The 12,523-nt window shown below is 38.0% G+C and overlaps 1 protein-coding gene across 17 annotated transcripts in view; it reads left to right on the top strand.

The window, feature by feature from the left end:
- Positions 1-12,523, top strand: part of DLG1 (discs large MAGUK scaffold protein 1) — a 156,029-nt gene that overhangs the window by 60,686 nt on the left and 82,820 nt on the right. For 4 of the 17 annotated variants that reach the window (XM_054385860.1, XM_054385861.1, XM_054385858.1 and 1 more), the window contains exon 1: positions 9,347-9,571. The exons of the other annotated variants lie outside the window; for them this stretch is intronic. In XM_054385860.1, the coding sequence (XP_054241835.1) occupies positions 9,347-9,571 (225 nt within the window). Of the gene's footprint in view, positions 1-9,346; positions 9,572-12,523 lie in introns of those variants that run through there. 17 annotated transcript variants of the gene reach the window in all.

Below are 12,523 nucleotides of genomic sequence, written 5' to 3'. Positions count from 1 at the left end.
TGGATTTATGATCCTATGCTGTTTTAAAAGAGATGCTGCAGAGGGCAGCAGAACCAGACTTTGAGGAATTCACCACCTTCTCTGGGTAGTCCTCTGCAGTCTACAGCAGTAATACAGAACGCGAACAGAAGATCGGGAAGCAGGAAGTGTTTAATTTTGACTAGTTTACATTTGTTCTCAAGAGAAGCATTAATTTTATTTATATTTTTTAAATCTTTAATGATAGAGTATGATGAACAGGTAGTGAAAATGGTCAGACTTCAAATCCTTCACAAACACTCTGTCTCAGACGTTTTAAAGAATATTTTCAGGTAGCTAGGCAGCTAGTACCAGAATTTCTTCAGCATGAGGTTTCCAAATTCGTTATAGAAACTTGTGGTTACAATGCGAGGTTCCTCGAGTTAGGAAATCAAACGGGATGGGGTTGAGTTGACGTTAATGCGATTGCAGCGATACGTTGCTACCGAAGTTGACCACTAGGGGGCAATGGTACAAAAGGGTTTATTTCAAATAGGAGACTGCGTTCAGCTTCTCTATCATACTTCCAGACTGATGTTTGTTGCGTTTTAACATTTGCTTTTATTAAATAGCTCGAACCAAGTGAAATCCGGCATAGTTTAAAAATTTGTTTGGTATCATATCTGTGAAGAGGAAACTTGCTATCAAAGAAAAAAGCTTTGAGTAAGGGACCATTATAAGACTTTAAAATAGCAAGTCATGATGTTATAAGACAAAAAAGCCCCCCCACACCTATCTTCAATTGCAGTATTCTTCGTTTAAAGAAACCTGTGCATGAAAGGGAAAATGCTTGCATCATGACTCTCTATTTATGATGTTAGCATGACAATTCAGTATTCTAAAAAACCCTGATTGTGGCTTGCATATTTGGGCTTCTGTGCTATGCTTGTGTATGATGTGTTGATATTTGGGGCTGTTATTTCACTGGTAATACAGAAGCCCCAAAGAAAATATGTAATAATGTATGATCTTGTATACATCTTGTACTGGAAAGATACACCAAGACCATTGTTATAAATGTTAATCTTTATCCTGCTCTGTAACAAATTCTTAATATTCCAGTATTCACTGCAGTTCTGTTATATCCACATTTCCCATTCAAAATTTATTCAAGACTATTCTTAGAGAGTTTTCCAAGTATTTGTTAAGTTTGTTAAAGATAGGATGGTATAGCTGCCTGCAGTAACAGCAACTTAGACTTACTGTTTCAGAAAAGCCTCTTAATTTTTTTTTTCTTTAACCGAATCCTTTTTTGCTCCTCTGTCTCCGGAGATTTTCACCATAATGCTGTTCTTCAATGGACATGAGAGAAATGCTTGCACTTGATTTGTTCCTTGCCCACATAGCAGGCATTGACAGCTGAATATTCTACCTGCTTTATTAGTTGGGTAAAGTAACTAAAATTGTTCATGTGATATACAGGAAGATTTTAATTGCTGACTGAATGGTACAGCCATAAGGAACTGAAGGTATTCTGGTTGACTATTTGTCATCTTTAAGAGGATAATGTTGTGCAGTCATTGGTGAAGTAGCAGGATAATCCAAGAATTGTGAGAAATGGGTTGGTGGGGGAAGAGGAAGTATATTAAGCCTTAATTTATAGTTGCATAATTATTGGATGTTGTACACATTTTATGCAACACAGTTGGCTGCTTGGCTGGTCTTGTGTTCACAGAAGTGATCATCTCTGTACGAGTCATGCTGGGAAAAGGCAATTCTGAGCAGACCAGGCAGTGCAGTGATTGGATTTTTATTAACCGCTGCCTGTTTGATCTCTTGCAAAGAGCTGTCATTCTGGCTGAGTGCTGTTGTGTTCTGCTAGAGGACTTGAGCTTCAGATAATGCAGTAAAAATCCCTACTTCCCTGTGGCAAAGGGTTTTTTAAAAAGATGTTTTAGATATGTGGATTAATGCTGCTTCCCATTTCCAAGCACAGTGATGGATTCTTTTGTCGTTATGTAAACATTTCAGGTGAAGAAAATGATGACTTCATAATATTATGACATTAAATGCAAATGAGGTGCTATTTTTCGTTCTTAGGATAGTGAAATATTTCAAATTAAGGTGAAATACTGTTCTGTGTTGATAAAAGATGAGAGTTTTACCCCCCAGTTTTTAACTACAAGACTCATTTTGCCCAAGTGAAGCATCTGGTGCTAGGTCTGAAACTGAGGCGGTTGTGTTGAGCACCTTTTCAACCAGTAGCTTTGCCCTGTGTCAGTGGCCTTCTGCTTTATTTGCTTTTACTAGCAGTGTCAGATCTAGGAGAAATTCAACTTATACAGGCTCAGTTTGCATTAAATGAAAAGTAGTTCTTTATTAGAATAAAAGCATTACACCAGTTTACCTTCATTGGCTCTGTACTGTTAGAGCTTGGGATGCTGCAGTAGGGAGCAAAGGATTACTTTATGCTTACACCAAGATAGGCAGTAGGTTAGCTGGGCATTTTGTTTGACCTAGCCTGCTTGCTGTGTAAGAGAGGTGCTGCTCAGTCTTACCTTACCTCTTGCTTAGAAGTAGTGGCCCCTGGTTTTGTGCCTGATACATGAGATATGCATGAGAGGTACCCAAACCTTCTACACAAACAGGCTTTGTAGTGCTAGTACAGTGGTCCAGTTAATACAGGCACCATAGTTTTAATGTGTGAAACAAATGTCTTGTGCTCATGCAGTGCATGCCTGCTTTTTCCCCCACACATTTAGATGTCTTTTGAAAAGTATTTCCTGAACCTAATAGTGTTTTAGCTTAGTGGTTTAAACTTAACTGCAATATGAAACTCCTTAACTAGTAGTGCTGCAATGCTGTACAATAGTCTATTTAAACTGTCTGTGGTATCACAGGAATGAAATGTGGCAAGGTGGTGCTTGTTCTTAAAATAGCATCCAGAAGGGACAGGAGAAAGGAGAACTCACTGTACTGTCAAAACATGGTGAAACTATTCTGAAGAGCAGATTTAACGAGGATGTGGAGAAAATGGATATGAAAGCAATGAGCGCTGAAAAGAGACATTCTGCTGCACAAATCTCTTATATTGTGTGCTTAAAGAAATTTTGCTTGACACAGATTTCTAGGTTTAGGAGCACACAATAGAATTCTTCAAAAAAATCTTACAGAGAAATCTGAGCTTTCATTGAATAGGAAAAAAATTAAAAAGGGGGGAATTTGGTTTTGGTCATGTGTGTGGTTTTGGTTGTTGGATCCTGGGAGAATTTGTGTTTTTATTGCATCACCTCAGAGGAAGAGAACTCAGGATCATAACAGATTAATGGAATGATCATCTCAGTACTCAGGTTAGACTCAAATGGCAAATGGAATATCTGAAGAAGCTATGGCACTAAAACTGCATTATTTTATCACTCTAGAAATCTGCAGTGTTCCTTATCTTTATGAACAAGTCTTATCAATATAGAATTGGTTAATGAATAAGGAATAAGAGGGTCAGGGACAGAGAGCAGCTACTGTGCAATGAAAAATGAAGCAGTTTGACTCCTCCAGTCCTTTTTTCCAGTTTGGGAGAGAGCTTAGTCAGGAGATCTGAATAAAGCTACTGTTAGTACAGCTGAGTCACTAAAAGGATGAAAATTACTAGAGAATGGTTGTTTCAGAAATATGAATCTATGTTCAGAATTAGAAGGTGATAGTTGCCTTAACCCCTAAACATTGCAATCTACAGTCAGCCTCTGACTTTAATCTTTCAGTTGCTGATAGTCCTCTGGTTTCTGGCTACACCAAGGAGGGTATTACAGCAAATACTGCTTGTCTGTTCTGCCCTTTTTCTTTAACGAGAAGCAAGCTCTTTTATTTAAGTGCTTGTTAATCTCTATGAGGAATGAGTGCTTATGTAAATGTGTGTGTGCACTCATGCTGCCTTGAACGCAGGACAGCCCCCGTTCCCTCTGAATCTTGTGTTGACAAGCTTAAGAGGTTCCCTCCTCTTTATCTCTATGTGTCTTCCTTCCAATCCCTCCCCATTCCCTCAGGTGCTTTCCCAGAAGTCTCTGAGAGTGTGAAGCTCCTGCTAAAATAAATTTCTGTGTTCTGTCTGTGGTTTTTTTTTTCCTGCTCTCAAAGAACTGATAGTCTTTACGATTTCGATCTAGACTTGTTGAAGGTTAGCCAAGGGGGCAAAGTAATTTTAACTTTTTTTGCCTTAGTGCATTTTCTTACTTATTTCCTGAATCTTACTCCTGTCTAAGCTGGTAAGCAAGATTATCCTCAAGATGGAGATACTTTTTTTCCATTTAGAAATTAAAGACTGGTTGACGTGTAATTTACAAGATCGGTTATGATGGTGAGAAAGCTGCAATCTGTTACCTTTTTTAAAATAGAGACCTTTCTAGAGCTTTATGGTATCTTTAGCAGGAAGACAGTACTTCTGGAGTTAGGAACATACCAAATACAGTCAAAATTATAAAGATAAACTTGAACATATCCTCAGAAATGCTACTTTTTAGACTAGCATCATATTTTCATGGTCACTCTTGAGAGGAGATGCTCTACAGTCTTTAAAATGCTTTGCCCATGTTCTTGATAGGGCACTGCTTTTAAACTTCCTGTCATTGATGAACACACAAATATGTGCCAAGCCGTTTGTTTGGTAAGAAGCAGTTGAGCAAATCTGCCCCCTTTTTACTAGAGATCTGTTCAACAAATTCTTGTCAGCACAGACAAGGAAGGAAAACTGTAACAGATGGACTCTGGATTAATCCAAACATTAGAACAACCCAAGATACAGTAATCAACATGAAGTCTGCTTAATAACTTGTTATACTCTTTTTGCCTGAGATTTCTCCTGAGCTCTCAGTGCTGTTGGGTTCATTTTGATATCTGAAGAAAGCCTAAAGAAACTTGCATTAAACCCAGGATGTTTTTATCAGTCTGGCGTGCCAGCAAGATCGGCAGGAGATTGATGAGCAGGGTATGGAAGGCCAAGCAATTTCATCTGCGCAGATCGGTAGGTTGTCTGACAGGTACCATTAGCAATAACCAGATTCTATAGTCAATACTTACACTGACATCTATCCTTATAAAATAATTGTGCTGGGATGTTTACTTGGCAGTAAAATATCTGCTTTTCATTATGTAAATAACACTCGATCGAGTGCTATCCTTTCAACCCTGTCTCTCAACCAAAAGCTAAGTTAGGCTTTCTCACCTTTCTTAGCAGAAAGAGTTAACATTCTTGTTCTCCACAGTGTCCAGCCTTCATAGTGTACTGCTGGGCTTTGGCTTAGTGTATTGCATATGCTTGGTAGTGAGAATTAAGTTTGTCATGTCAGTAAAAATTTACTAAACATTGAATTCTGAGAAGTGTGAAAAATGGTTATGAATTTATCCGCTTTTTTGGTGGTGTTTTTTGTTCACCTGCCTGGAGAGTTAAAGTTGTGTAGCCTGTATCTGCATGTTTCAAGTACATTCTGCACTTTTCTTTTGTCTCTTTTGGTAAAACTCAAAATGATACTGAAAATAGAACTGTATATTATCAAAATCAAGTGCCCCTCAACAATTTATTTCTTTTATTTGTGGGTTTTGGGTGTTTTTTGTTTGTTTGTTTTTGTTTTTTTAGGTGGTTCTTGAATTTTTTCTGAGTATTTCAGTTTATTCCTTTAGGGTCTGTGCTTATTTTAGTCAATGTTCTGTTTAGCAGGATAGTAATAAAACTAACATAAGAAGCTTCTCAAATGCTTTAGGCATTTCCTTGCTATTGTTTTGAAAGTGTGATTGAAATACAACTGGTGTTTGCCTTCACTAACGGGTTTTTGTGGTTGTGTATTTTGCATTTCAAGGTATGTATGCTGCTTGTAAAGCTGTGTCCAGGAATGCCCTATCTTTCAGATCAAAATATGGCATTATATTGTGTTTTAACTTGTCCTAGCAAGCTGAGAACAAAAATTGGTTCAGGCATAAATTCAGAGGAATTTTATTGCAAGTACTTGATGTTAATTTAAAAATAATTACAGTAGTTACTGTATCTTGTTAATTTTGTGCACAACAAATAAAATTTCTCTGTACCTACTAAAAATGCAGATGTACCTTAACAGCAATTTTTTTTTAAGGTGAAGAAAGTTGTGTGTGCTGACATCATCCTAATTATGTCCTGGCTCGTGTGTTGCTAGTTTTGGGAGTTTTTTCATCTGTAAATTCTCAGTTCTTGCCTCTTGGTAAATAGGGACTTTTTTGTTTTGTGGTTGGTTGGTTTGTTGTCTTTTTGTGTGTAGGGTTTTGTTTCATTTTTCTGTCCCATCAGCTCCTTTTAGAACTTCCTGAGATTCCCTGGTGAGCATCCTCATTCTGCCTCTTGACTTCAGAGGCAGGCATTTGTAGATGGAATTTCAGTTACTGCCTCTGTGTTGATGATTCTTAGACTGACTGCTTTCTCTGGATACATCTTTTTCTGCTCAAATAGCACTTCTGTTTGTGGGTGTTCGACCCTCTGTTGAAATGCTCTTGGACCGAGACAAGCCCTTGGTTTTACTCTCACCCTGTATATCTGTACTAGTGACCATTTTTCTGCTTTGCATTATCCTGCTGTTCTACCATCTCTAGGGTTATGCCATGTCTTTATCTTCAGGTTACTTTGTAACGTGTGAAAAATCAGAATTTATCTCATCACTGCAGTACAGGCTCCTTCTGCAAATAACTGCAAATCTGTCGTCTTAGGCACCCACAAATCTTGCTCAGTATCATTAACATCCATATGGAGTGTAGGTGACACAGATTGCTGTCTTGTATCACCAGTGTGGTTGCATAACCTCTTCCTGAAGTACTTTTCTGGATTTCTGTCTCCATTGATATCAAATTATCATAGCTTCTTTTTCAGGAATCTATTTTTGTCCATGTCCATAGGAGCATTTCCTGAAGTGTTGATTTCTAGCATCTCTTTGTCAGTAATGCTGGAGTTGATTGTTGGCCAGGTGGGAATCATCCTTAGAACATAATAAACCATCTTGATATAACAGCAAGAAAAATAGGTACTTGGTACCTTGCTTGTCCATGTATTGTGGTGTTTTCTTTCAGAATTTTAAATAATAATCTCTCATGTGACTCTCAGTTTGAGCCTGTGGTGTGATATGTACACACATATATATGTAAAAATAAATTCTTAAAGATCTTTTATAAAGCATTACACTAATATTCTTGTGCTCTCAGATCTTTTAAGAATGTACAGCAGTGTTGACATTCAAAGCTATATGGAGAAATATGTAAAAATCTTTTCAACTTTGACCCTTATTTACAAAAGGATTCAGAATTCAAAGCTTGTAGTTCGTGGTTTGTTTCCAGACATCTTTAATCACAGCCAGGGATTAAGAAATTTCCTCAGGAATAAGTTCACAGGCATTTTGCAGGTGAGGTATTTCCTCTGAGTCTGGAAGGTAGTGTTCAGGTAGGGCTGCAGTCTTCCCATGAGAGGAACTCACGGGATAAAAAAGCTTGTCCATTTAAAAGGATCCTTGCATCTACTGTGTCTTGGGCATTTCTTTGACCTCCATTATCTATCTTATGAACACAGCTTTGAGGACACTGCACAAGTTAGACTGAGTTTCATATGACCTACCCTGATAAGCCATTGTATTTTGTGAGTATTAATCAAGTCTGAAAGATGTACTCAGAATATTTGTACATGATACGTTATCGTGCTGCACTAGTGACCAGATGTAAATGGTGCTTTGATCTTATTACCACAGCTTTAAATTAATGTACTTATTTCTGCTTGTAATGTAAGCAAGCTGTCAGGAAGAATTTGTTACAAGGAATAGGACAGCTGTCAGGAAGAATTTTAGCAGAAGAGTATATTGCAGCAGAAAAAAAAAATACGTGGGGGAATTGGATATCCCCACTAAAATTCATGTCGTGTCAGTGGATTTGCAGAATTGTCTGTTTGAAAGTTGTGGCAGTGTTCTAAGGAACTTTTCTGCCTTTGTTCATCATGTGGAGAGTGTTTGCTTTCTGGAAATGTTTGCCCTGGCATTATAAGCACTTTGTATAGAGGAATACCACAAACAGTTTGGATAACTGTGCTGGGTGTCTGAGGGCAAGTTTGTACTGAAAGCTTTGACACTTAAGACTGAAGTGTGACCAAAGACTTAAGATTTAGCAAAATCAATTGAGTTTTGGGTTTTTTTTTTTAATAGTTGGCTATTAAAATTTGATTGTTGCATCCTGTAAGGTAACTTGAATTCCATGTAATAGTTCAGGTAATTGCTGTGTCAGTTCCTTTTTTACTATGAAGAGAGCAGAGAAAACGCACACCAATAGCAGTAACTGTCTTGTGATCTGAATTGGAAATCAAAATAATGGTTCTGAAAATTTATTAGTGCATAATAAGAACTTTTTTGGGGGCAGTTCTTATGAGAAATAACGTTGAGTCATGAGTATCTATATAACTAAAATTGTTTTCTGCAGTCACAGAATATTGAAAGTAGGATTGATAATCATCATACACTAATCATAGAATAAGAACAACGGAGTTTGGACTGTTAGTGTTTAAAATGAATATCTCTACTTGCTGGTTTAAAAAAAAAAAAAAAGCTAGCAAAACAACCACATTAGGCATCAATTGATGTGCAGCACATTTTTGTGACACTGATTTCTTCCCTCTGCAGCAGTTCTATGCATGAAGGAGGGAAGGGAAAGAAGAGGAAAGCAATGAAGAAAGCTGTATTAAATATAATTTTCTGAATGCAGTGCTAAAGTCTCTTTGCTCTGTGGGACATCATTAGAAAGGCAATCAGTCAGCAAGTGCAGTTATGCTGCATGCTCACTGTGTTGCTCAGTTCAGGGTTATAATTTATGCAAGCAAGGAAGTGAAAAGATGCTATTGGATCTTACTATAGGCAGTGATTGAAACTTGGTTATTTTTGATCCATGCTTTCTCCACCCAGTAGCTGTTATCATCCACCACCATCCTCATAGCTGTGAGTTTGTAACGTTATGCTGTACCTGCTACCCAATTTCTCTTAAATATCTGGCAGCTAGGAAGAGAAGACAAGCTTTCAATCCTGTGGGTTCTGAAAAAGGAGAGGGGGAAAAAAAAAAAAAGAGAAAAACAATTGCTTGCTGCCTTTTTTTTTTTTAAATTGCTTGAGATTATGCTCATCATTATAATCACAGGTAGAGGAGGAATGTAGGGGGTGAAAAAGCTTGGAAAAACAAAACATCATCAGCTATCAAGAATTTTGTTTTCCTGGTTTGTCAATGATGCTGCTGTAATTCTATCTGCCCTTTCTTTTTTTTTTTTTTCCTCTTTTTTTTTTTTTGCTGCTCATTCACCACTCAGCAGCTGGTAGGGAAGTAAGACTGCCTGGCAACCACCTGCAGAGCAGCAGAGATGAATTACATTTTCGGAAATAACACACTGCTCTATTCTCGTGCCAGTCGAGGCAACGCTAGCTCAAGCCACGGGTCCGTAGGCCCAAAGCACAAGCAGTGGGCAAAGAAAGGCTCAACAGATGAGTTACGGACGGAGCCTTCCCGCTGGCAGCAGATAGTTGCATTTTTCACTCGGAGGCATGGTTTCATTGACTGCATTTCTGTTGCTGCCAGCTCCACCCAGGTAATCGTGCCACTTGTTGGAATTTATTCGTCTTGCATGTTTTCTGGTCCTTTGCTGCTCAGAAAGAGCAATTGTGTAGAGCTGCATGCTTTCAGATGATCTCTTGATCGATGAGGAGTGTTTTCTGTCTGCTTTCGTTTTCCTGGTTTACACAGGCTCTGCATAATTCGTAGCGTTAAAGCTTGAAAATGGCAACACTAAACGAGGGCAGATTTTTTTATTTAACTTATTTTGCAAGTGATGAGGCTGCAGCAAGTTCAGTTTTGAGATGGTTTCTTGTAATAGTGAAATACTAGGAAAACGTAGCTTGCATTCTACTGCCTAGCTCTGGAGGGGAATAATGTAGTTTAAAATATCATCTTACTACAGCTATGAAACTGATAAGTCAAATAACGATTACATATTTCCTGGTTAAGGAATTCTCTTCAAAGGATTAAATTATGAAAGCTCAAATTATATGGAGCACAACAAAGTCTAGTCTGTATCAGTTTTCTGGGGTTTTTGGCTGCTAATAATCCATAAATAAGATTAAAGAATGCCTTTTTTTTTAATGTACAGGAACTACATTTAATAGTGCAGTCTTGTAAGCATGATATTTTTCAACTCACTGCTAATCTGCATCATTGAAAGGCAGGTAAAAGGAGGCAAGCCAGATTTTAACTGTGTGGGTTTGGGGTGAGTTCTTATGTTTGCTGTTGAGAGATTTTTAAGCTGAGTTGCATTAGCAAATTAGTATCTCTTTGGATAATGTGACAAGAAAAGATCTGTGGAACAATGCTGAGATGTCAGCATTGTTTAAAAATGTGAGATTTGATTTGTTTTACTTGTTGGCAAGCTAAAATCATCTTTAGTCGAGATGTCATTTAACCTAAAGTACTACCAGAATATGTTTAAAAAAACAAACACACTAACTTGTGATCTTCAGACTAACATAACTAAGATAATTTTATCCATTAGTAATTACTTCCAAGGTGATAAACTCTCACTTCCTCTGTCTGCTTATTGTTGGCTGTTTTTTTTCCTTGTGAATTTAGAGTGAACAGTGAATAGGAGGTCTGAGGGGGACTTTAATTTTTCTTCTTGCTGACACACATGAATGTCACAGAGAGATCCTGTAGTTTCTGTAATGGGTCATTATACACCTCTTCAGTGCTGCATTACGTAGCCAAAATAGCTTTCAAGTACTATTTTTTTTTTTTTTAAGCAAAACTGTACAATGTTAGCCTTTTGAATCAATATTATGGTTGCTCTTATTTGTGTAATACTTAAACAAATAATTCTAGACTGCTTGAAGCTTGCAGTTGGACTGACTGGTCTATTTGCTGATAAATAAAATACAGAACAGTCTGCTTTGAGTGTGGGTTGGACCAGAGAAAGATGCTGAGATCCCTTCAAACTGAAGCTGTGATTCTGTGAATATCCCAGTGCTTGTTTTGTTTTCTGCTACAAAATGAGCTTATCTCTGTGAAAGCCTGCCTGGTTTTTGTGGGGTTTTTTTGGTTGGGTTTTTTTGGGGGGAGGTGGTGGGTGGGGTGGTGGTGTTCTTTTTTTATTTTGAAAGAAGTCTGATAGTTCTTCTGGCAAACAGAACTGTTTATACATGCTTATGGCCAAAAGGAGTGGAAAAATTATTTTGAAGTGGTTGTAAAAAAATAACTTAATGAGCATATTCAGAAACAATGCACTGAAAACATAAGAGCTTGTTGAAGCCTCCTCCTTTGGAAAGATGCTCTACTATCCTTGTACCTTATCCACCCCCTTCAGCTGTTTTCCCTCAGGGAGGGAAAAAGACATTTAGAGATTGCTCATGGTGGTGCAATTTTGTTTTTCAGGGTTGGTTTCTTTTTTGTTTGTTTTTGTTCTGTGATCTGGAATTCTGAATGTTCTGGACAGTTTTTATTTGCTCATTTAAGATGCATCCTCCACTGGAATGGGATTACATCGTAAAGTCCAAATAAATAAATAGATGTGATGCACTTCTCTAACCCTGTCTGTTGAAATTCTGCTTGTGATGATGGGCTTTAAATAGTCTTACTGTTGTGATGCCAAAATTCTTAACATATACAAAACTAAACTGATGCTTTCTTAAGTACTAGTCTCCTGCTTTCCATGTGAATCTGCTGCACAGCACCCATTTTTAGCTGTCCATTTTTTGGGCTTTCTTGGATTAGGTGGGATGGTTTGGAATAATGATACTTGCTTGTTTTCCAACAACAGCTGGAGACTGGGCTCCTTGTGCTTCTCTGATGTTTGCAACAGGGCAGCTCCCCAGCAGGGCAACAAGAGGACTATTCCAAAGGAAGGGACACTGGTTGTTGAGGAAGGGTATTTTTTAAGTAGGCGTTCTTGTACCCAAAAGGAGGAAGGAAGAAATTGGTGATGGATATGGCACTACATTTTGCTGTAGTTTTCACTAAGTTTATGCCCAAAAGAATGCATGGGCACAAATGCATTGTGGCATGGGAAGGGCTAGTCAGGAGTGAAAGGCTACTGTAAAAAGCCACTGCACTCCAAAGACTACCAACCCATTTTCAAATATTAAAAGTCCCTTATTTACTAGTACTGCCCCTTTTTGATATTATTAGAAGATTAAAATCTTCCCATCTCTCATAAGAAGCAGGCAGAAGTGGAAAGAAGATCGTGTGAACAGGTAGAAAAGAAGACATTAAAACAACCATTCTGACTTTCTGCTTGTGTTTTGACCTAGCCAGGTCTCCAGGGTGTTTTGCATGGAGCTTGAGGTGGTTGTAGTCATTTGTAGACTTTATGTTACTTTGCTCAACAAGGAGCTCAGTGCTCAGACATTGCAGTCTGTCCATAGGGCAGCAGCACTTCCCACTGAGTTAATACCTGTTCCATTTGCAGTGTTCTACAGCTGTTGAGGTAGCAGTGCCTCCCTGCCTTGCAATCTGCTTTGTGAGTGTGCGAAAGCTGATTTAACATGCATAGGCA

Source organism: Indicator indicator, chromosome 13 (genome assembly GCF_027791375.1).
Source record: "Indicator indicator isolate 239-I01 chromosome 13, UM_Iind_1.1, whole genome shotgun sequence".
NCBI lineage: Eukaryota > Metazoa > Chordata > Aves > Piciformes > Indicatoridae > Indicator > Indicator indicator.
This window is presented reverse-complemented; position numbering and strand designations above follow the sequence as displayed.